General features: G+C 35.9%; 1 protein-coding gene across 2 annotated transcripts in view; it reads left to right on the forward strand.

Moving 5' to 3' along the window:
* Positions 1-25,632, forward strand: part of TTC7B (tetratricopeptide repeat domain 7B) — a 144,634-nt gene that overhangs the window by 95,850 nt on the left and 23,152 nt on the right. The window contains exons 17-19 of one of the 2 annotated variants that reach the window (XM_055716416.1): positions 1,980-2,077; positions 13,157-13,297; positions 18,333-18,535. In XM_055716416.1, coding sequence (XP_055572391.1) covers positions 1,980-2,077; positions 13,157-13,297; positions 18,333-18,535 — 442 coding nt within the window. Of the gene's footprint in view, positions 1-1,979; positions 2,078-6,830; positions 7,119-13,156; positions 13,298-18,332; positions 18,536-25,632 lie in introns of those variants that run through there. The other variant, XM_055716417.1, reaches the window with a different exon arrangement.

Below are 25,632 nucleotides of genomic sequence, written 5' to 3' on the forward strand. Positions count from 1 at the left end.
AGATAAGAACTCACTTTTTTTATAAGTCGTGTTTTATGTTAAGTATTTCTTCTTGCAGTTAATCAGATTTTTGGAGTAAACTTGGGTTCTGTGTCCCAAGTAATCTTTTAATAATGAAAATAAATTATGTGTAACTAGAGATACTACACAAAGTAAAGACTAAATGCAATACTCTGCCTTGCCTTTGTTCAGCTGATTTAGAACAATTTTCTTTTGTCTTTAATTGGCATACATTTTCCTCATGAGGTGTTGCATATGATATTAAAACTTATTTTGTCGTGCAAGGCTTGGAAGGTTTAAATCTTTATCTTCAGCCTGCTGTTTGAAGTTCATTAGAATATAGTTCAATTCTTTTCCAGTTCTTAGTTTGCATTAGGAAAACAGAACAAACCACAATGTCAGGGCTGTGCTTAGAAGATACTTATGCTAAGTATGGTTCTTCTTCTCAGCAACATTTGGTATGTCATTGCTTGTAGATTGAGGAAGTAATACAGTGGTTACCAGAAAATACACACCAACTGATGTAACAACTGTAGCTGATAGTGTGTGTCCCAGAATATTCCCTTCTGTTTCCTGTGGATTTCTATAGTGCCATCATTTTGTAAGGAAATCAGTCATGCAATAATGTTAGGGTAATGCAAAATTTTATTTATACTATATTAGTAACAGCTGTACGAGGAGAGGAAGTTATTTCAGTGGGTTTTGAAGTGTGCAACTATAAAGAGTTGCTGAAAGGTTTTTTTTCCCTTCTCTCAGTTCACATTTGGAAGGAGGGGATTTTAAAATTAAGGCAAACGGAAAGATGTACTGCATTCCAGTCTTGCCATTTAGATTGAAGTCTTTAGTCACACTTTAAGTTAGGAATTTTCTAGAGATTTTTCTCGTTGGTGAGAATCATACAAAAGTTTGCACTCTGCTAAGCTGGGCTAACAGCCCATTTGCTTTAAAGCTTAATTATTTTTAACTTTGTGGGGTGCTTTTTTTTTTTTTTAAATGAGGTTTTAAAAAAGGTGTTAATGGATAGTGAATAGTACCAGATTTACAATCCTAAAAGTGAAATTACTGCATTAACCATAGAATGTTAAAGAAAGAGTACCCCTATGTGCTTCCTCACAGCTTTCTTTTACATATCTCAATACACACACCTCATCTTAAGGAGAAGGAGCACTTAGTTCTTCACTCCCTTTTCTGCTGAATCTTTAATAGTAGTTCTAGGAGCAATTAGTTTTCCAGCAAGTACATCAACAAGAAGCCTGAGGGACAGATACCGAGTTACAGCTAAAGTAGAGGTTAAGTGCATTTGTCCACAGGAGCGATCAGTGAAAACCACTACTACTGCTTAGGCTCCTGAGGTCTTGGAAGTGTTCAGAATGTTCCTACCTGTGCTGTTAGGGTCAAATTTAACATTAGCAAACAAATGTTAAATTTTGCATTATTTGCAAATTAAATTAAATAAAAACAAACAGCAAACAACCCCCAAAAAAACTCTACAGATAAAAGCAATACCTTTTTTATGTGAAATGTAGTTACAGTATTTTTATAATATCTTTACCTAAAATTAAATGTCCTCAGTTTAGTGTTTCTCTTCAGCCTGGGAGGCCTTTCAAACTTATATCTGCCATCCCAGCTTCCTGTGAGAGCTGTACCTCATATTACATAAAAGTTTAAGGTGCAATAAATTCTTTTTGGAAACCTATTAGCTATGAGTGAAATTAAAAGCCGGTATTCCCTTCATGGTTGCATTAATTATGGAAACAGAATTGCTTAAGTAAATATGGATTTAGTTTTGCTCATCTTAATTCTGTTCTAATGTTGCTGGCTTAATGCACTGTAAATGGTTAGTGGTGCTTGGTACTAAATTTGTTCATAGCAAGAACTTTTATAGCAAGAACCTTTGTGGGAGGAGGGCACCAGGCAACTTGTATCTCAGTATATAATTTTGTATTTTAATAGCTTACAATTTCTATACTTCATTACAGTGATTCCGGACGTGGGAGCAGCCTGTTAGACAGAGCTATTGCTGATAGACGACAGCTTAATACAATTACATTACCAGATTTCAGTGATCCTGAAACAGGTAAGAACTGAATTTGAACAATAAAATAGGTAAAATGGTCTAGCCATAGCTATATTTTGCATCATTTTTGGTTTATTTTGCAAAATGAAATCATATTTTTATTGTCTTCATAGAAGTGGAAATAGACATGCAATATAAGATTTTTTACTTTTTTATTTATGAAATACTTGCTGACCACATTCTCTGTAAATTAAAGTATCTATAGTATGGATATTGCGGAGCTTAGAGGTATTTTCTTATGCAAGGTCTGAAAATTACTATGCTAAACTAACCTGTTTACGAAAGCCCTGTGCTTTTTTGTCCATTTGATATTTGCACATATTTTCTTTTTAAATAAGTCAGAAGAATGTTAATCTCAAAAACCTGAAGACATCATTGTAATTAAATTCATTAAAATCTCTAATATATATTAAAATATAATTACATGGATGGGTTGGCTTACTGTAGTCATAGCTTTGACATTATAAGCAAAATGCATTTATTACAAATCATATATACTGTGACATTTTGATATACATATCAGAAATTGTGGTGGTGCACAGGTACGCTACATAAAAGCTAAGATTGTTACATGCCAGTAAATATTTACAATATGTAATTTGCCTATTTTAATACATTCATGTATCACAGTGCAAATTGATATGCCTTAAAAGTCATATAACCAAAAAGCAGATGAGCCATGTGTTCTGAGAAAATTGCAGAAGGAATTACCATGATGTTCCAAAAATCTTTACTGTATGTTACTTGCATTCTAAATGCTGAGAGTTTTCCATTTCCTGGGTTTTAGCACAAAACTGTAGCATGCTTTACCTGCCACCTTTCAGATGCGAATTTCTGTTTAATCACATTTTGACACAATCCATTTATGAAAAATCCTGCCAGCCTATGAGTTAGAATCCAGTGACCCATAGATTAAGATACACCAAAATGTGTAATGCATCTGTTTAATATCAGAATTGTGCAGTAGAGAAAAATTTAGTTATCTAACTTCTGAAAATTAAAGTTGGATCAAAAGTTCACTCAGTTTTGAAATCATGTAAGTAAATAGAAAGCATTCTGGGCTTGCTATAGTGTTAAACAGTTTTGATTACAAAGATCAGGTTCCCTGATTTCAAAGAACTACAGTATGATCTGGTCTGAAGTATGGCATAATTTAGAGGAATTTTTTGTTGTCTTTTTTTCTTATAATATGGATAAGATAACATACCATTCTATAGTGATCATTGTATATTCTAGTCTAGCTTATTGTTTCATTTTAAGGACATAACTGGATTTTAAAGGTTTTATATACATACAGAGATAGACATAGATATTTTATGCCTTCAAAAAAACACTTGTTGGGAGGGGTGTTGTGGGAGGGTTTTTTGGTTAGTTACGGGGTTTTGTTTGGTTTTCCCCCATGTGGACATAACGCTCTTGATCTATACCTTGGGGTGTCCTATTTCGTGTCTACCACTCTTGAGAGCATCATGAATTGGTGCTTTTTAAAGACTGCATATTCCTCAACACTTCTAAGTAAAGATCCTCATCCAAAACTGAGTTTTTCAAGAAGCTTACCCCAGATTCAAATCCTGCAGCCAATATCTTGAGTGGAAAACAGGATGTATACATATGTTCTGATTTTTCCAGAAGTTCCAATTTGTCGTTTTTTCCCCAATCTCAGCTGTGTTGTTGGAGCTTATCTCTACTCTAAAGGAGGACAAGATGGGAAATTAAAAATAGGGGGTCCCTTTTTGATTATTTAAAAGGTAACTGTGGAAGATGGGCTGGGAGGGGTCTCTCTTTTTCTGGTTTTTTGGGGGGGAATTTGGTGGGGTTTTTTGGTTGGGGCTTATTTTAACTTGAGCAAAAGAAACCTGGTTGCAATACCAATTCTGGTAAGGACTACAGTTTTATCATCTATTGTGTCTATACAGTAGTATACATATAAAGCTCCATTTGTCCAAAACTCTTCATCCAGAAGATTATAGAAAAATTCTGCAGAAGTTAGAAGGTTATGGTACTATAAGAATAAAAGACGTCAAGCTTGTATTAGTGTTTGAGTGAGAAAACTTTAAGCAGACTGTTAAAAAAAATTGTTCACAACAGGTAGATGATAGGAACAATAGGAGGTTGAGATGTTAGACCTTTATAGGCTGAAAAAGCTCGTGCAAATTCTGTGGATCCCCATTGTGTAGCGATGCAGAAGGAATTTGACATTTAAATAAGTTAAAATGTTAAAATAGGGGTGGGCAGGAAAGATATTAAAAAAAAAATCCTTTTAGGATGGCAATGTTTGCTCCCCTCCTCTTTATACAGTACAATGCTACCATGTGTATGCATTTGTGTGTGTGTATTCACATGACCATTTGGAAATTTTCACCTTCCTAAGTTTGCTTCCCACCTGGGATGATGATCCCCTGTGCCTGTCTAGTCTGAGTTCAGTCAATCTGAATACCAAGAAATGAGAGCTAAAATTCAAATCTGAAGTCTTACATACTTGCAATTTGAACTTTAAAATCCTTTAAAAAAACCCACACCTATCTGTAATGGGTGTAAAAAGACTATTTTTCTTAGATGTCTCAATTAAGCAGGAGTTGAAATAAACAAAAAAAAATATCTTAAACAGTTTTATGTAGAGCTCTTACCAATCCCATAATCAAAAGTGATTAAATGATCCAAATTTAAATTTGTGTGACCTTCGAATTATGTAAAGAATGTATTGGGGACTTCTTACAAGGCTGGACTGTTAATTCTAATGCCCTGATGAATAACTACGGCAAATCTACTTTAAGTTTGCCTTCTATTTTAGCTGGTTTGCCACGAGTGGCAGGCACCCATATTTGTATTTATTGATGAAGGAAATAAATATGGGAAAAAAAACCCATTTTGATGAACCAATCACTGAAATAAAATCTCACAGGGAGGCAGGCACGTTTCATATCCAAAGATAGATATACATATGCAAATCACTTAAAACTCAGTTGGCTATTTTGGTTAAGGTAAGTTGCACTCAGTCTTTTTAAAAACAGATTATCAATTTGTTGTGTATTGGTTGCAGTCCACTGAGCTTATCATAGGAAGAAAAAACAGTAGCTGAGTTTTAAACATTGTTTTTACTTCCCCTTAAATATATTTTACAAATTAATGCATTAGAAGATAGTAGAAAAATATTTAATTTGTTTTTTTAATCTAGTTTATTATGGAAGGAGAGTACTTATGAATATAGGGTATTGGGGGTTTTTTTGCTTTCAGAAGAAGTGATATTTATCTTATGTAGAAGCCATTTCCATCTTACTGAATGGTGAAATAAATGCTTTGCATTTTTTGGCATCCATGAGTCCATTAAACCCTGTTGGATCTTTTTTCTTTCCTGCCATGCCCCCCCTCCCCTTATCATTCTCTTTGTTTCACTTTTTAGCCTCTGATACTTCCTCATCTTCTCTCTCAAGAACAGAGTCTCCTCTCCAACTGTTTGTATCTTCTCATCTTCCTCATCCTCATCCTAAACCAGATACCTTTGTCTGGCCCCATGCAGCTGCTCCATACTGTGACCAAGTTCCTGAGCCCTGTACACCTTCTCGCTGTAAATTGGCTTTCTGTTCCTGATGGGCGTGTTAGTCTGTGCTGTATTTTTCTGATAATCTTCAAAACTGATAAACTGTGTTTAAACAATTTAAGTTTCAAGAGAGTGTCAGATAATCTGGCCTTTCAAGATGCTATTCATTAAATACTGAATGGGTTTTTTAATGATTTCATCAGAATAGACTGTTTTACTAATCCCAAAAGAGGTAAAATTACAGACATATTTAATACTCTGTTCTCATGACTGTTACAGAAAACGATAGGTGTTTGATAAAAGAGGTTATTGCCCAAGACTGCTTTCTAGCATTTACTGCTGTAAATTATTGTCATTGCTGGCATCTTTTGCCTGCTAAGACTTGTCTTTTTCACAGAATTTCCTTCTTATCTGTACAGTTTCTAATGACTTAATTTTAGAAAGCCTTTAGCTAATTGCATTCACAGCCTTCCCTGAAAATTCACATGAAGGAAAAAATTGCCTAAATATCAGTGTATATTTTCGCATTGCAGGTAGGGCATGTTGGAATGCTTCAGAGGTATTAAAGCAGTGAAAGTCGGCATTACTCTATTTCAAGTCAAAAGCCATTATGCTCATTGAAGTGATGCCAATTTAAACATGCTCTAAGATCAATCCCCATGTTGTTTGAATACAAACTCTACAGTAATGCTGCCAGAGTAGTTCAGGTGGCAGGGTAAAATCAACATAGTTTTTCAGCCATCTCTTTTTATCTTCTTTCCATTTCTGTTAAATTGTCCTTCGCTCATAGCTTTATGCATAGCGCTGGTTTTGTCACTGCATTTACTATAATCCAATCTTTAAGAAATTTATTTTTGACACCTAGCCTTTAACTGATATAATGTCAAAGATATTAATTCCTAACAAAATGTAGAAAATAAAACTTTGAGTATTAGCAAAATTCAGTTGTTAAAATAGCTGATGTAAGACCAGAGTTTTGAAAACACTAGCTCATATACAAGCCTGTAACTGGAAATTAAAGAAAGTGCTTCCTTTAGACTCCAGGAAATGTGTGTCCTACAGAAGTTTACCTGGTTGAAGTCTGGATTTCTTCTTGAAGCAACTGAGTAGCTGATTGATTGCTATTACAGGTTGGGTGTCATTGAGTTGAACTTGCTCAGAGCTACTCTATTAGCAGTACATCCCAGTTAGCATTAAATTACTTGTTCTTTGCAGAGCTACAAGTTAATAAGAACCCGCTCCAGAATGAAGGCAAACTGAAAGAATGCAGAAGCCCAAGCACGGATTGCATTATGTAAAGCCCAAGTTTTCCATTTGCAAGCTACTGTATCCTCAGAGAAAGGAGCTTCCACCATATGCATGAGAAGTAGCAGAACCACGAAAAAAAGAGATATTGGAGTCCTTTGTATAGTTTAAATAATTAATGAAAGTTAAAGCTCTCTATCTGTGAGTAAGTAGAGGTTTGCCTAGATGCTTATAGCATGTTAGTGTAGTTACAAGGGCTGAAAATTTCATGTTCTGTGTCTTACACAGTTCAGGGGTTTTTATAGTGAAAGAAGCAGAAGGCACTTCATATTACTGACCTGACTTCCAATTTTTGTTGAAGAGGAGCATGATTTCAGAAGTATAGCAAAGGCTCTATGAAAATATTTATTGTAAACAGTAATCTTCATATTTAAAATTAATCTTTTGAAACCCTGTAAACCTGATTTACAGTTTGAAGATTATTAGAAATCCTCTGGCTTTCTTGGAGTTCATGGTTTAATATATTTAATTTTTTTTTCTCCTTCTTACTTTGGATTTTAATTTGTGCTTTGATCTGTTCAAAGGCAATCCATCAGATGCTTACTTTCATGGTTTTTACTCCCTTTTTTTGGTTTGTAAGTAGTATTCACTGTGCAGTTCTATTAATTTCTTCAGGACTTAAATCACCTTTTTCTTTACCACAAAACATGCGTGTTTTCTCCATCAGTAGTGGAAGTTTGATAGTGTGTAAAGCAAGGCTGATGCTCTTTGCCCATTCAGTCACCCCAAGGGCTGTAATCTTACAAGATCTGAATGCACTCAACTAACACTTGCATTTAATAATTAAAGAGGCAGTATTCATTTCTAGAGGACTGCAAATAAAGTTATATTAGGAAGGTCTTGTATAACATAATGGCAATCTGCCAGTATGTTGTATTACAGAACATTTTATGCCACTGCCATTCCTAAGGAGTATGTTGGTCCAGAATGCAACATTACAACTGCTGTCATGAGCCATAATAAAATACTACTTTCTCTTATGGTACAAATTTGGCTTGTGGAATAAATCTCTTAAGAGTACACTTTAAAATTATAAAATGATGAAAACAAGCTATGTAAGAGAGAATTGAGAACATAGCTCAATTGAAGTCACTGCTGCTTTAGCCAGGATGTGAAGTAAGGTTCTTTTTCGCTAATCAGTTGCATTATAAAGGTGTGTGTTTAGCCCTGATCATTAAATTTTGTGATTTTTTTTTTTCATTGATTACTTCAATTTTTCATAGATTTTTATGAGGTATTACAGGAGACCAATTTGGTGGAGGAGAGAAAAGTAAGAAGAGACATAAAACAGCAGCATGTTTGACAGTGACTAAGCACAGAAAATCTTTTTCAAGGAGCTGAGAGGATGCTCTATGAATGATGCTGTCCACACCTGACTGCTAATATCTCCATGCATAATTTTGTACCAAAAGATAAGCTAACTTTGTGAGTGTAAAAGGTGTCTCAGACAATTAATTTCATTGGTAAAATTGTTAATTTTGGCTAAACCTGCCAATCTATACATCACTTGAGTGATGTATTAGTCCTGCAGAAGGTACTGCCTCTTTGTATCATGCGATTTGCTTTTTTTAGCACAGAGTTCTCTGTATGTCACACCACTAATGTTCTTAATGCTGGCTGTGTGTGCATGTAAAGTTGAAGGTCATGGGGTTTTTCCTCTTTTCTCCTGCATGAGCATTGCTGTTAAAGCATTTTTTTTTTCTTTATGTAACTGTTGAAACATTGAAAATGTGATGAATGTAAAACTGTTTAGTAATATTTTCTTCTATGGTATAAAAAGAAATCCTGTTACAGTGTTTTTGCCAATAGATATGATCATGTTTCATGAAGGATGATGGTCCATTCTTTTACTCATTTTCAGAAAGAAAATTTGATATACATAGGAAAGTGATTGTTTTTCTCCAAGCCTGTATGTCAGCTAAGTGCTGATAGAGCCTGTGTCATAGTTCATGTCCATTAGGCTATGTTGTGAAGAATTTATTGGGAAATGACCAAGGAAAGAACTGTGGAAGTCATAATGTGCTTATTTACATGGGGGATTTAAATGGTATTTAAAAGATGAGTTTCATGTAGACTCTCCTGTAATATTTATCTTAAGAAAAGCCTGAAGAGAAAGAATTGAACATATCATTGTTCACAGAAGTTGAACTGTAGGTATGACTTGGAAAGGAAAGGCTTCTGTGAGATGAGAGCTTTGTGGTTAAATCGTGTTTGTACAAGGCTGTTGGTAGGTTTTCTACTTGAGATTGAATTGAAATATTGACATAACCATGGTTGTTGCAGATACTATGTTAGTATGGTGAGTAGAAACTGTAAATGCTGGACAAATGTCATTATAGGGAGCTTCAGTGGGAGGTTATACTTTTTTGGTTTAGAAACATTTTGTTATGATTAAGACCTTCTGTCACACCTGACATTGTGCAATGTGAATGTGATTCCAGATGTTAATCAGTAAGTAATTTTAAGAGCAAATTTTAGATCCTGTGAAGATAGTCGCTGTTTTGCACTTAGCCTTTTTAGTATGAACAAGCTTCATAACAAAATGAAACAAATGAAAGTGAGAAGCCAGGATCCATTTTGGTGATATATTACTTTTCCAGACCTCATGCTTTTATATTTCAAAATACACACTCTTTGCTGCTTGTGATATTCTGAGGGATTTTTCTTGATTCTTAAGTGTCACACTATAACAGCAGGTCTAGAACTTGTCTGGGAAGAGCAAGGGTATTTGTGTGCATGAAAGATATGGTAAAATTTTAAATCAGAAAATGCTGCAACTGTATCTGGGCATCTGAAGGAGGCTACAGCTGAGTACATTGTAACACTGGAAGTGAGGATCTGTTTGTGTTTGGCTGAAGGTACTGAACACAGACCAAAGAAAGAAAAATGCAGACAAGGCTGGGAAGAGGGAGCAGAGCTTATGACAAAATCAGCAGGGAGCCACCAAATAAGTAACTGGCTACATAGGATCTGTGAGGCCTTGAGCAGGCTGTAGGATCCACTCTCTGCCCTCAGTTTCTCGCAAACCACTATGTATTTTTACCCGCTGTAGTTGAAATTACTATACATTTTAGAATTGTGATGTGACTATAAAGATCTGAATTGGGGTAGGGGGGTGTGGGGGGGTGGAGCTGGTTTAGAACAAGGAACAAATAGTCCCGATAGTTATAATAAGAAAAGGATTGAATAAAATTTGGAGGAAGGTCAGAAAAAGCTTTTTAGTACACAGGATCTTTAAATGACTTTTAGTCCTGCAAAATAAAGGCTTACTAATTGTATTTTAACAGAAGGAGCCAGAAATGAGTCAGATGACAGCTAATTGTGGCAATACTAAAGAGGCATTTAGGGGTTTATAGGTTAGAGCTATCAGCATGAGTGTAATGTACCTGAAAGGTGCCTGATTAGGCAGTGTCAAAACCTACTGTTTAAAAAAAAAAAAAAAAAAAAAAAGGAAGAAAGAAAAAAGATAATAGCTAAGATTTAGAAATGTGATAATACACATAATGATACACTGGCTGTGCTAATTAGATATGCAGAGCTGAACTAGAGGTCATCCCTCCTCCTTTTGGAAACTGTATAGCCCTGTGCTTGATGTCTCTCTTAATAGCTGCTGCAAGGAGGATTTTAAGAGAAACAAAAACCACACAAAAAAGCCCAGTTACCGATGCTCCTGTGCTGTTCCACAACATCCTTAAGTTCTCTACACTTTAAATAAGACTGAACCATGAAGGATTTCAAAGGCTGGGATTTCCAAAGAGCCCTGCAGGAGATTACGCTAAGTTTCTTTGTATGTTGCTTAACATTGATCTTCAAACATAAACCCCAAGAATCCACTTGTTTAGGTTGTTTAGAGACATCTTAAATTTAGTTGATTGTGTTGAATAATCTGCAGCCTGAGTTTCTAAAACAGTTACTTGGTCCACATTGAATACCAAGATTAATTTAGAATATGTTTTTCATCAGCTGTATTAATTTAGTGAAAGATAGGAGGTAACTATTTTCTAGTGGTTTGATTAAAGTAAGGACACGTGAAGACTATTGCTTTGAATATGTATGTATTTTCTTCAGAGAACAAATTGCTGCAATATGTTAAGGGATAACTTTTTCCTAAACAGGAAATATAAGCAATTTGAATAATGACACTTTGAAAAAAAATTCTGGAAATATTTTTTTTAAAGTTTTTTTCTTTTTTCTGCCACTCAGAATGAAGTCCAGGATAGGGGTTAGCTAGCATAGGAAGCTCGGTATCCACTCCATTTTAACATTAATATAGGTGGCACTGCAGCACATAAGAATTTTATCACAGTATGGTTCTTAATTTATATATAATAGATGTACAAAAAGTTTTGATAATGTATTATCATATGTACTTTAGGATTAAGTACTAGAGGCTCAAAATCTAACAGCTCACTTTCTGTATGAAAATATTTGTGACCTGGTTAGCAGCCAGAGTCCTTGTTTTAAATAGGAAATATAGGCCCTTTCTAATACTACATTGCATACTTGCTTTTCAGAAGGAAGGGATTACATTATATCCTTTGTGTCAGTGAATCACACCTTTTCTTTACAAATTCTTCTGGAGAGATGAAGAGGCTCTTTCACTGTTAGCCAGTGCTAGGTGCTACCTGTGACAGGCTGCAGTGACATGCATTTACAGAAATGGATGTTAGGCAAGAAAAGGATTGCTGGTGACTAGTGCTTGTTTACGGTACCTTTGCTGGTATTTTTCTTGGAATGTGCTCCCCATGCTTCTTGTTTAGACTTGCCTTCTGTATTTCTTCAGAAATTAAGCCTTAAAGATAGGACACACAAAAACTTGGTGAATGTTCAACTCTGCAGGCTGGAGTTTGAGTTGTTTCGTCAGCCAGTAAAGGAAAGCAAACTCTACACAGCAATCAGATCTTCACAGCAATTCCTTGTTCGTAACAACATACGAAATGCTAATTATGTCCTGTGCTGCTTTTCCCCTGTTTCTGTCAGTTAAGGGAAACATGATGCACACTTTCAGACAAACATCCTCTTCCCACTGACCCATGTGCTGGGAATTTCTTCTGCTTTGCTGATTTATCTCATCACACTTAAGAATGTATGTTTTATGTGGCTAATCCCTTCTTGTTAAAATTCTTAGAAAACCTGTGATAATGAGAGCAAAGGTTTCATTTATTTCTTAACTGCTAGTGATGAGGATGATCTTGTGGGGTGTAGTTCAACTTGTAGAGGGTTCGCTATTTTCTTTTGGAATACCTGCCATTGTTGACCATTACAGATATACTGATGGGTTTAGAAGGCTTCTTGTCTGATCCAGTATGGAATATTTCACTTCCGTTAGTTATTAATCAGGCCTAGTCGGTCTGAGATTTTGTAATTTTAATTATAAAACAACTAGAGGTACGTTGAAGCTTAGATGGCAAGGAGTGTAGCTTAAAATAATCATGATCTTGATTTTTTCAAAAAAAAAAAAAGCCATGACTAAATATGCTGTCAGTAATTGGCTATCCAAAGTACAGTTGCCACTACATATTCTCTAGTCATAGAAGTTTTTCTAATTCCATTAATTTGAAAAGGGTAGCATTTGCCAATGAGATTCTAGTCTCACTTGTACATCCTTCATTTTACAAGAATTATGCTTTACATAGTATGCTTTGGGAATGTTCTTTATGCAAGGGACTTTTTTTGCCACAAGGCATTTTAACTTGGCCTTCTTGATTAGCTAAGGTTTACATTCAGTGCAGTTTAATTGTGTATTTGTGGTGGGGTATGTTGTGATCATCTTGTGTATTTTAGTTCTCTCTTTTTGTACTGTTATTAGTCTAAAATAGTCTTCTAATTGCACTCTATGGAAAGACGTAGCAATTACTAACATCAAAGTGCATGCAGCAACCTGAAGATTACAGCATACGATACCTTCACAAATCTTCTTTTGGATCGTACATTGCCAGAAAAGAGATGTTGAATTTAATAGAGAGTATACATAGTAGCAACCCGAAAATGTGTCAGGTATAGTTACCAATGTTCAGTGTGGGTTTTATATAGTCTTTCAGACCAGTATAAAAGCTCTCATAACAAGGAAAATTAACCTGACATTTCAAAAAACTTCTCCAAAACTTCACATATAAATTAAACCTTTTGGAGTTTGGGGTGAAACATCTCATGGAAAGGGTTATGATTAAATGTTTTATACAATGTGTATGGCCTTCATTCTTTCTGTGATGGTAAATTTTTTATCACTTCTACAGGTTCAGTCCATGCCACATCAATAGCAGCTTCCAGAGTGGAGCAAGCACTATCCGAGGTTGCTTCATCTCTGCAAAGCAGTGCCCCTAAACAAGGTCCCCTGCATCCTTGGATGACTCTGGCTCAAATATGGCTTCATGCAGGTAATGTGAAAGTAATATTATTTCTTGTTCTTTCCCCTCCCCTTGCTAGCCTAAGGACTTGCAAAAATCTGTTGGTTTCATTCAGAATCTGTTATCACTAACAGATCAAACTTTTTCCAGTTGTGTGTGTGGCACTGAGGCAAGTCAAGAAATAAAAAGCACATTAGAGTTGCTCATGTCTAAGATCATTTATGTAAGATAAGGCAGTAGTTTTATTGTTTTACTTCATGCTTATATTCAAGAAATCAGTGCTGTGTTTCTTAGCATTTTAATTTACCTATTTTGCATTAACAGTTTCATTGTGTGGAAGTGATTACAGGGCAGTGGCTCCCAGTTATTAATTAGTGTTTTAGAGAAAAAGCACAGAAGATTGGAAAGAGCAAGCTATGATAGTGATTAATAATAGTGATCTCATTTGGGGTGGAAGGGCTCCTCGAAAGCAACACAAATTAGAACAAGACAAGGTCCACCGAGACGTAGTGCAGTCACCTGTCCTGCATTGTGCCATCATCAATTTTAAGTACTTAGAAACCTTCACAGACAGCCCTCCACAGTAACTCTTAGCATCTATAATGCTGATAATTTCTCAGCCTTCTGTGACAGCTAGTTCCACTGCTTATTTTCTGGGTTTTGATTTTTGCTGGTCATGTCTTGTTGCTGCTTATCCAACCCATGCAAGTGACTGCTGCTGTTTTTTCTACAAAGGAGTCTGGACAGTCTCTGCTGATTCCTTTTTAGTTCACAATATAGGTTTGCATACATGTTGGTGGTCTGCTGTTGCAATCTGCTGCACAGTCCACTTTCCATCCCTAAAAATACCTATCTCAGCAAGCATGGTCTTTAGGCCATATTCTTGATTACCAGCAGGAGGAAGCATGGGTGGGAAGCAGGAGAGAGTTGGGTTAGAAAATAAACTAAAGTGTTAAAGATCCAGTGGAAGGACACAACAAAGTACAAAGAGTACTCTGATTCTTTGCACATGGGGACCAATGAAAAAAAAAATGGCAAGAGATGAAAGAGAGCTGCTGTCTGCCTTCAGAGAAGATCCTGCAACCTGAAGTCTACTTCTTCTCCGCTTTGGAATGATCCTGTTCCTGATACTTCTGCTGGTGATTTGTGCTGCATTTCAGAGTGTTTAGGTATCCTGCTATTCAACTATTTGTCCTGCTACAGTAAATGCCCTGAGCCTTGAGAAAGGAGCATCCTGTAGGAACATTCATAATAAAGTTTTCTCTCCCAGAAGTACAATACAAAACAGATACTCTGGAAGGTGTCTTCATCAGTATAGATGGGTTACTTGCATAGAATACAGCGATAAAATTACTTAACGCCTGCCTTACAGCACATGTTCTTTAAATAAAAGTGAAGATTTACCACTGGGAAATCACTTCCTTTTTGAGACTCATGCCATGTTTAACTGTTTGACTCCCTGTATGGTTGTGCAGTGTTTTACTACTTAGTGTGGGCGGTGTGTGTGTGTGAATCTTTAACAAACTTTAAATCTTAAAATACAAAAATTCAGAATTACTCTTCCCTGTAAGATTATAGAGACATGGAAAAGTTACATAAATATGTTCTAATACATGCAAAACTTAGTGGAATGTATTTACCCAAACTAATACATATGATGTGAAAAGGAGAAAATGCTTGTTCTTCTGGATATAGTGTCATTCCAGCTGTCATTAGTGCAAATGAGCATGGCATTCGGTTCAAAGAAGTTGTTGCACACAGTAACTGGCCTGTAATTTTTCGTCTTAGGTTTATTAATGGACTGTTTCAGCCTTTCATTTCTGGGCATACAGTGTAGAGATGGAGTATCAGGCTAGGGCCTGAAATAAAGTAACTTTTGCAATTAGTACATTCTCCAGTGCCTCACTATTAAAAACTAGACCTGTCCCTAAATGATCAATTGCTGTGATCATCCTTTGAGAAATGCATCAAGGCTGAACTCAGTATTGCTATGCAGTTTGATTGGAAAATATATTGGTTTCTCAATAAAATGCCAGAAGGCATTCTTGGTGTTCTCTAGGTGGAGTCACTGAGAAGAGCACAGCAGACTTGTCACCTGGTTTCTCTTCACACTGCTGCTCCCCTCTGAGGTTTTACTACAAAGTCTGCTGGCACTTGCCAGTTTTCGGCAACTGATGTATTTGAATTTGCTGTGTAGGTTTTTAACATTTTCATTCAGTTTGAAGTCATTATCTCAGAACAAACAGCTCTTCTTCAGTTTCAGAAATGTCTTTAATGAGCTTTCATGCTTAACAACTAGCCACAAGCCCAACTTTCTATTTATTCTTTCATAGCTTTTCAAAAAGCGCATTGTATGTTCTGTTGGGGTGGTGGAACTTCTGGTAGAGAAAAAGAGAGGTTATTTTTAAAATAAATATAATAGCTTTAAACATAAAGGAATTATTTTGTTTAGGTTTAATACTTTTAGGAAGGTCTGATACTAGCTGTCAAGTTTCCGTGCTGCAGTTAGTAAGCAGCACAGCAAGATTTAGTATCTCTTACAGTAATGTAAGACTAATTTATAAGCAGTTTTGCAGCCTCTGTTGGCTAGTGTTAAAAGCCATTGCTATCGTACTTGTTTCCCCTCAAGGAATACAGAATTTCAACTGCAGTCTGTTAAATTAGGCAAAGTCTGCTTATTTTTCAGTCTATTATTGTTGTAGCAGATAATAATTTTTAGTTTCTGCATATCGATTGCTAATAATTACAGCTTTTACTTAGTACCTTTTACAGTCTGTGTAAATTATATTTTTACTAACTGTCTTTTCAACAAGCAGCTTGGGAGTGTTTATTTGAAACTATATTTCAAGTCTGATGGTGCTGGAGAAGAGACAATAAAACCAGGAGAGCTCAAATAGTTTGCATTTTAAAAATGTAGTGTATTTTCTAGTTGCTAAAATCTTGTTTCTCATGTAGTACTATTGACCATGTAGCTTTTAGAAAAGCGCTCAAGAATGAAGTACCCACAGCAATACCAAAATATTTTAGGGTTTAAAAAAACCCCAACTCCCATTACAATTCATATTTTTTGCTGTATGTCCAGCTCTCAAATTATGGCTACAACTTGCTCTTCAGATTCTGCCAACAGTTAGTAAAAGTAAAATCCTAGAAAAATGTAATTTCTCCCAGATTTAGATTTTTATTTCCAAATTGTATGCCTTCAGTATCTTGCACGATTGCTATTCTTTAGTTATAGAGTACCATCTCTGACTAGATGAGATGGTTTTAGGGAAAAAAGAAGTGTTGCTGGATCTACAGTTTCATGTGTTAGTTCTTTTTGTGGATGAGACATGTTTCCATAAAAATGCATTTCATTAGTTTCTAAAAATATACTGCATTAATCCATACATCCACATGGACAGACTATTTATGTTAGGTAGAATGTGTTCTGTGAAACACTTTAGTCAACTGAGGAGCAAAATAATGCTCTTCTGGTAAAAAAAATATGTTCTCCCATCAATAGGATTAGGTCTTAGAGGAAGAAAATAATTCATTCCAGCAACCCTACAAAAAACAGTTAAAAACATAGAAAATGAGTAGGACCTTTAAACTGTGTTTGCTCACCAACTGCTACTGCAAGTCCAGGTTTTGTTAGTCACTGTTATGAAGTGATGTTGATGAAAATAAGTATGGATGTTCATAGCAGGTGTCACCTGGAATATACACTCTGCTGTACCGAAGCTGACTAGTTAGGGATACTGTTAAGTCTGTCTGATGCAATTATCTCGGAAGAAAGCTGCTTTAAAGACATTCAAGCATCAGTCTCATTCAGAGTTTTATGCATAATCCCAGATCCACTACTGTAGTGTGAGATCCTGATCTGACAGCCTGTAAACCAAGATGGGTGGCCTGTACTGTACAGTGAGAAGCACGTTTTGAACTAGTTCATTTTGCTCTTTTGATGGAGCATTTTGATTTAAACCTTAATCTATAAGGCTTTTGTACAGAATGATACAATAGAATGCATTTATATGATTATTTTGAGGCTCAGTTTTTCTGGCGTCTATACCAACATTAAAAAAAATGGATAACTCAACCCAGAATCTTTAATATTTTTTTCTTGCATTTAGTATCTCTTTATTTCCCCCTTCTCCCACTCATTCAGCAAGAGATTAAGATAATCCAGCAGGGTACTGAAATAGCAGTCTTGAAGAGTGTTCTAAGAGCTATTGAAGGCAAATATTTCTTCTGTTGTTAATTGTTAATCACTTACTGAATGAACCCTTTTTTTCCTGTATAGTCAATGTGATTTAGACAAGTGTGTGTCAGGCTACTCAAGTGCTTTCATCAGAAGTGATTTATGTTAAATTAAATATAGCTTCTTTATTATTTTTTTTAAAGCTACAGAGTTACATGTTCTTAGCTTCTAGAGGATATCTTGGATAAAATACTTGGAAATATGAACAGATTTTGTTAAATCAGAATGCTGATTAAGGATTTCACATATTCTTCTAATTTAACCAGGAAACTTTACACCAAATAACATATTTCTTTTAAAGTGCTCTGAAGTATGAAAGTTACCGCTTTCATACCAGACTTGCCATTTAGTGATCAGTAGCTGGAACAATTACTACTGCTTCCTTAATGGGTGAAATGTAAAATTCAGAAAACCCTGTAATTAGTTGTGTTCACTTACCTACTGTAAGGTTCTCTGTGTGCTGGTTTGTGTTGGGTCTTCTTTTCTGAAATAGTACTGGAATACTGGCATGCTCGTATCTTAAAAATAAAACAAAGATGAAAGAAACCCAGACTTCAATTAAAAGTAACAAACTGTAAAGAGTTATCTGGTGTTTAAAACAGCTATTTAGAGGTTCAAAGTCCTGTTACATTTAGAAAAGCAACTTTCCTAAAAGAATAATTAGCTTAAAATAATTTATGTAATAATTTCTCTTGAGATGCAAAACTTTTTGAGGAAAATAGTCTTTGTTTAGAATTAAGCTATTTACAAATACAGCACATGTAACAACATCTAGTCATGGTACAATGAAGTAACAGTCATTTATTGGTCCTCACATTTCTTCCACAGCTGAAGTCTACATAGGAATTGGGAAGCCTGCTGAGGCCACGGCGTGCACCCAGGAGGCAGCTAACCTCTTTCCGATGTCGCACTATGTTCTCTACATGAGAGGTCAGGTGGCTGAACTTCGTGGAAATATCGATGAAGCCAAACGCTGGTATGAAGAGGCCTTATCTATTAGTCCTACCCATGTGAAAAGCATGCAGAGGCTGGTAAGTCTTGAGTCCACACTCGTAAGAGCTGTTGTCTCAACTGATAATATTATGTTATGGAATCTTAACTTGGTATGGGTAACCCACAGTTTTGGATCTATATTCTTATTAGCAAAATAGCTTTGGAAACCGTCTTTTCTGGGTTTTTATTCTCTCTTCTGTGTGTATTGGGACATAAAAAAGATCTGCAGGCAACAAGACTATTTTGGTCCTGTTAACAGAGACTACAGAAAAGCAAGTCATTCTCATCTGCCTAATGCTCAGTGCTGTTGGGAAATAAAGGTGGCTTATGGTAAGAGAAGAGTTGGATACTGTAGTCTACTGCTACCTAATGCCAAATTAAAAGTTTAATTCTACATGTTGGTTGATTACCTTCATGCTATGTGATTTCTTGGATTTTTGAAAAGTAGGGAATCAGTCTTGACCTCAAAGGAATGTGTAACTTCAAGTACAAAGATGCCGTCCCCAGCATAAATACCTAAGTTTGCTTATATACTTCATATATACATACATACATGTATTCCGTGCTTACTATGTTTGGAAACCTACTTTCTTTTTTTAATCTAGTTTTCCTCCAGATAGAGGAGAGCAGAACAGCTGTAATCAGCTTCTTACCCAATCTTTTTTTTTTTTTTTCCCAGAAGTAGAAGCTGTTTTCTGCCTAGGTGCTTATGAATTATTCAGAGAAATTTCTTGTGCATCCCTGAGGGGAACATATGAGACAAAGGATCAGATAGGAAGGCAGCACAGGGAAAGTTTTTTGTTCCACCTTTTCAGCATTTCAAGATATTTGAGCCTGCTGACAAATGCCAAAAGCTTCCTTTTTCTGAGGAAGCAGACAGTCAACCTAAAGCAGTGCAGCTCAGTGAAATTGAAAGTTTATGTCTTTCTGGGTATCTTTTCGCCCCTCTGAATCAACCTTTGAATAAATAGTTTGTAAACACGCAATGCTTTTTAGAATGACTGAGAAATTAGCTGCCTTAAGAGGCATGTGACATGAGAATTATTGTGCTTCCGATCTGGGTTCCCTTTTTATGAGCTTTTCAGCATGAGTGCAAGCTGGAGGGTAACTATTCATTTAATCAGATTGGCCAGTCCTTTATAAGGATTCTTATAATTTAAAATTTTGTTTTTAAAAGCCTACCTTTTTTTGTACTAAGATGTGTTGAATAGATGCTGAGACATTTATGCTGCTTAAATACAGATATTAAGGATGTATGCCATAAAAATACTTGCCTATGTAATTCCATGTGAGAAAAAAGCACAAGATTCTGTGTCCTTCTTGTCTTTTGACTGTTGCAAAAAGTATCTTGAGGAGGAAGTTTACTCTTGCCTGTGTGTATAGATGAGTATCTGTATATCTCAACACTTTGTTTACGTATATTTAACAATTTATTATAAAGAGATACGATCTCAGTGGCAGCGGAATTATAGCAACAGCACTGTGGAGGTACCAGCCTCTATAACAACAGCTGAAACATTAACTTGTAGTATTTGCAGTCACAATTCTAAGTTCACGATCAGTTTATGAACCACAGTTATGTGAAAAAAATACCTTCTTTTCTGTGATTAATTTGTTATTTTAAAATTATTTGATATTTTTTTTAGCAATGCTTAGAAAGCAGTATAAAATGGTACTCTTTCAACATAACAGTTACCTTAGAGCTTAGATTTATTTCATAAGCCTTGATGAGTTTCTTTTATGGGCAAATACAAAGTATAGCTCATAGTAAGTTTATGTATAAAATGCAACAAAAAGGAAATAAGATTTGAGGATGGCACAGGTTCTAGCATGTAGCATAAACAGCCCTGCCTGTCAGAGTAAAAGTACTTGAAATGGTTGAAGCTGAAATCATTTTCTAGGATTGTTTTTCTTTTAATTAAAATTTTAGAATGAGTGACATCTGACACTCAAAAAAATTCCTGATGCTAGTGGCTTAGAAATCTGGATCTTTGATTTGAGATATTATTTGCAGTTGTCCAGAGAAGAACAAAAACTAAATAAAATGTTCAGATTTGTATGAACAAGAATTGCTTATTGGCAGTAATTATTATTATTCTTTTATAATCCATCCATGATACATCACTCTGGTAAGAAGGAAAAAAAAAATTAAACTCTGAAGCTTTAATATCTTTCAATATGACTTTTTGGCCATACCTCTCTTTAAGTACTTATTCCTGAATCTACTGTTTCTACACAGAAAAAAACTTATTAATCTAAATTACTGAAGAAATGTGTGAAGAAAAACTAGGAAGTGTAGTCTTGTGGCTTGAGAACTGATGTGCTTTCTCCTGTGAGTTGCAGCGTGTCCTGTGCTTTGGAGTTTCTGGGCGGACTCTTGCATTTGTCTCAAGTGCAGACTCCATATCCTGTTAATGTGACCATGAAGACATGGTCTTTGCAGTAGTCTAATGTATTGTCTGGGTGTAGTTACCTTTTATTGGCTAGTATGATCTGTTAAAAGACTGTATTTGTCGAAAATTGCAATTTTCTAAAGGAACAAGTTATTATTAATAATGCTGCTGTCTGTAAGGTCTTCACTGATTTATTCCTGTTTTAAAGATGTACTAAAATGAAAAACAGGAGGAAATGGTGTGAAAATGGGAGCAGTTCAGAGGGGTGGAAGAGATGTGTTTATCAACAAAATGATAATGATAAATGGGAGCGTTTGGGGGAAGAGGTTAACTCTTGCTGTATTTGCCTTAGTAATGAAATGCCTAAGACAGCATGACATCAAATGGTGGTGGCTTGATTCACAAATAAATGATAGTTGGCTTAGCTGTATTCTTTTTAATTAAACTTCTTGGGAAATGGAACTGATCGGGTTATACTGTTACATTACCTAAGATACGAGATATTCTAACCGGAGACTTGGCTGCAGGGGGCAGTGTGTTGGTGTTCATGCTCCCGGCTACCAGTCCCTGCTGAAACGCTGGGGTTTTTATTAATTAAATCAGCTGAACAACTAAACTAGTTCTTTCAAAGAGAAATGCTGTTAAAATTCTCTTTAGTTCCTTGTGCAACTAAACTATTCCTCATACAGTTAATGCTTAAATCCATACATTCATTCACTGTATTCAGTTAAGCAATTCTCATTTTAAGATCTGCCTTGTTCCCAGGTGCTATTTGGTACCGTTTGTCACTAAAAGAAATTTTCTCCAAGCCCGGGGTTATACTGGCTTGCTATTTGGCTGGCTCTGACTGCTCACAACTTGTCAAGAGCAAAGCAGTAGCCTGTCAGCATCAATGAAGTGTACTTCACAGGGTGCAGCAGCAATGCTTTTGAACAAATGCAGGGTCCTTTCTGGTTTTTAACGGTTGTACAGTGCACTCAGGGAAAACAACACAAAGTTGTGTTCTAAAGGTTTGAAATACTTCAGTTTGTGTTCTGTGTTTCAAATCGCTTTTTATAACACCCAATGAAATCTAAAATTTTCTTCAGTTACTGAACTGAAAAATGATTTGCACTTCAAATGAATGTCATATATACTGGATTGTCACCTGCCTGATTTTGGCCAGAACAGATTTATTTGAACAACTTTCTCCATTCTCCCTACCCTTTATCATCACCTCCAGATTTCTGCATTACTGCTGCCTTCCTGCTTTTGTCATTGTTTTCCTCCCCTGTGAAAAAAGAATAAACAGTCCTTTATCTCCTGCAGTCAGAGTGCTGTTGTGGAAAGTAGCCCTTACTGCTGATGTCTGGAAAGTCCTGAAACAGGCCATCATTCAGTAACGCCTGAAATGGCAAGGAGTATTTCAACCTATTGTCCAGGAAACAAATCTGTGTATTCTCTCTCAGGCTGAAAATTTCTGATCTGAATGTAGCTTTGACATGAAGTAGTTTTTCCAGCATCTGTATATCATTATAATCCTAGAAGACTAGTATTAAGTAATTTATCATAGTACTTGCCAGTTAATCCTATTAGTAGTTTAGCTTCTAAGAGTAGAAAACTCAAACAGAAGGGGAGAAATTACTTATCCAAAATTACTCATGTAGAAGTTAGTTTTCAAAAAGCATTATCTTAAAGAATTACATTCCACACACCACACTGTTAGATATCTGTTAGTTTCCTATTGTTATGCAGAACTAAGTCAGATTTTTTAAGGCTTAGATTAACTATATGCGCTTTACTTCTCAGTTACAAATATATTGTTATTTATTTCCAACTATATTGACTTCTCACATTTTATTTCAGCCCAAGGACACTTTGCCAGAAAGAAGCCTGGCAGTAGTATTGGTAGCGTGTGCTTAAGAGCCTGTCAAGGATGAGCTGACCGAAAGAAAGGAAAAGCAGAGAAGACTTTAGGAATGTCAGTTCAGGCCCTGTGTGAAGGGGTCAGGGGATTTAAAGAAGAGAAAGACCAAAGACAGTCACCCAAACTAACTTTTTTCCTGCAGTGAGGCGGTATTCTCTAGTATTTATTCTTCCTTTCATAACAAAGACCTCATCTGGGGAACATTCACTAACTCCAGGCTCATCCTAAGCATAGTATACTGGTTCTTGTGGGTGGTTTGTATGTAACTGTCTACTGTAGAGCTAAATGCCAAATCTCAGTGCTCATTTGACTCACTCTCTGAGTCCACCCCTACGTACACAGTGGTTGAAGAAGAACGGAGAAATAACGGAAATTGGTTTTGTTAGATTTGTTTGTAAAATATTTGCCCTTCAGAAACTTCAAGGCTATTTCATAGAAACTAGAGAAAGCAAAACATATGTCCAGCCAAAATCTCACCACTTTTTAGAGAAAGCACTTTACTGTGATTTGACTGCTGTCACATATTTTTCAAGTGGTTGTGTTCTCTACTCTTAGAAAACAATGCCAGTTCTACTTGCATGTTAAACTGGAGCATTCAGTTCAAGCGTCTCAAGGACCATTTCAATACAATTTAAATTCTTCACATGCCATGTGGCCTTGAAAATATTATTTCCCATTTTAGCCTTACAAGAGAAAACCATCGGTGCTTAGTGCAATAAAAAGTACATAACACCAACTTGCATAGTCATTAGCTTTTGAAATACAATAGAATGTGAATCAAGGTGAATAATCAAGAAAGTTTGTTTTTTCCCCGCTTGTTTCAAAGTTACCGCCGACTGTTTTTGAGCTCAAGAACAGCTGTTAAGCATTTCATACGGATTCACATCTTAAAGATTACCATTGGAGGAAGATCAGTAAAATTTCTTAATTCCTGGATGCTTTAGCTGAGTTTTACCGTGCTCTTTTAAAGCAGACCTGGTTTTGTTTAGTATTTGACAACAAAAATTGCTACAAATTTGAGTTTTAACTAGAATTTAATTGCTCTTTTGGAAACAGAAAGTGACTATGGGAATTTACTGCACTGATTTTGTTTATAACGTGAAACGGTGAGCTCCCATTTACCCAGGCAGGACTGTCTATGCTGATGCTCTGAAAGTGGTATCTTGGGGCTGATGAAACATAGGGCCTACTTCATAAAAGACTTTCTCTTCACATACCCTGTATTTACTCCAAATGGCTTAAAGCAGCTGTAGCAGGAGCAGATCTCTCAACAAGAAATACCTCCACTCTTGGATACTTTTCACCACCTGAGAGTGAGCTCTACAAGGACTCTTCAACAGGTTTCAGCTTGTCTGGGCTGTCCTCAGCCGACAGCCATTATGAAAGGGATACTGCAGCTGGGCTTAAATTAGTTGTTTGGTTTAGACAATCTGTGAATATTTGAAGATGATAAGGTAGTCTGTGTGTAGCATACACTGTTCTTGCACTGGACAGAACTGGAGTAATGATGGAGAATCTAAGCTATTGGGGTGTAGTATTTATTGGGAGTGTAGTAGCAATGGTTAAGGCAGCTTTCTGCAACTTTTCTTAAGTGTTTTTTACATAGATTTTTTTAAATTAACTTCCCTGAAATTTCTATTTGAAAGAGAGTTTCTCTCTGAATTGAAAAGTGGGGGTTTTCTTTCTTTCTTTTCTTTCTTTTTTTTTTTTTTCACAGAGGGATTTTTTTGCCTGGTATGCTCAGCTTTAACTTTCTGGTTTCGTCTGTTTTTGTGTTATCTGTGTAATAGATTTTTCCACAGTTTATCAATTCAGGCTCAGCTTGCCAAAAACCATTTTATCACTTCTATTTGTTCCCATTTTTAAAAATGGAAAATGAATTAGTGGTAGATGCTGGCAGAAGGAAAGGATGCTTTGGCTACGGTTACTCCTCTTTATTTGGCAGGTCACGAGTCATTCCAGTGTTTTTATTGTATTGTGTGGAACTGATAAAATTCCACCCATCAGATAATTCATCACAATTTGCTGTTGCAGCAGATCAGTCTATAGTGTGCAGTATTACTCCAAAGTTACTTTTCTTTGCTTAGAAGATTTTAAGAATCTTTGTTTTCAATATTCAAAATACAAGTAGCATTCATTTCAAGCTTTTGTTCATGTTTTATAGCATTAAGTCTTTGAACTGGGTCCTGTTACCAAAACTGAGCTATTACCAATTCATTTCACATAGAGCAAGTATGGGTTAATTATCATAATTGGGTAGGTAGCAACCAAGTGTCACTTCAAGTTCAGGGAATAAAATCCATAGATCACAACGGCCTAGCCTGGATCAGAGGTTTGCTTTTGCTAGACATCTTAACAGATCATCTGAGGAGGGATTCCCTGCCCTACACTGTCCGTTTCAAGTAATTGGCAGGCAAAGGGCTGGAGAACAAGAGTGCAATCACATACCTTTTGCATAAAGGTAACAGTATTTCAGATAGGTGTGTAAGATAGATCCACTTGCCCAGATAGTCTGGGGAGTCTCACATATGTGGACATATTTAAAATCTGACAGCACACAACCCTCGACAATCCACTTGAGGTGATTCCACTTTGAATTTGGATGTAGGTCCCTTCCTACCTCAGTCATCTTGTGATTCTAGGAGTGCCAGCAAGACAACCTTTGTAGATAGAGGTAATGATTTCTGTTAGACAACATGATGGGAACACTTGTTTGCAGACAAAATAGTTGCAGTCTTCCTATTATGCAAGACTCTCCTTATTTTTACCAGTAGTAAAAATCCACAAAGCACAGATTTTGTTTTTTCTTTCCTCATTTCCATGGTGCATTGCCATA

Source organism: Falco cherrug, chromosome 7, assembly GCF_023634085.1.
Source record: "Falco cherrug isolate bFalChe1 chromosome 7, bFalChe1.pri, whole genome shotgun sequence".
Taxonomy (NCBI): Eukaryota; Metazoa; Chordata; class Aves; order Falconiformes; family Falconidae; genus Falco; species Falco cherrug.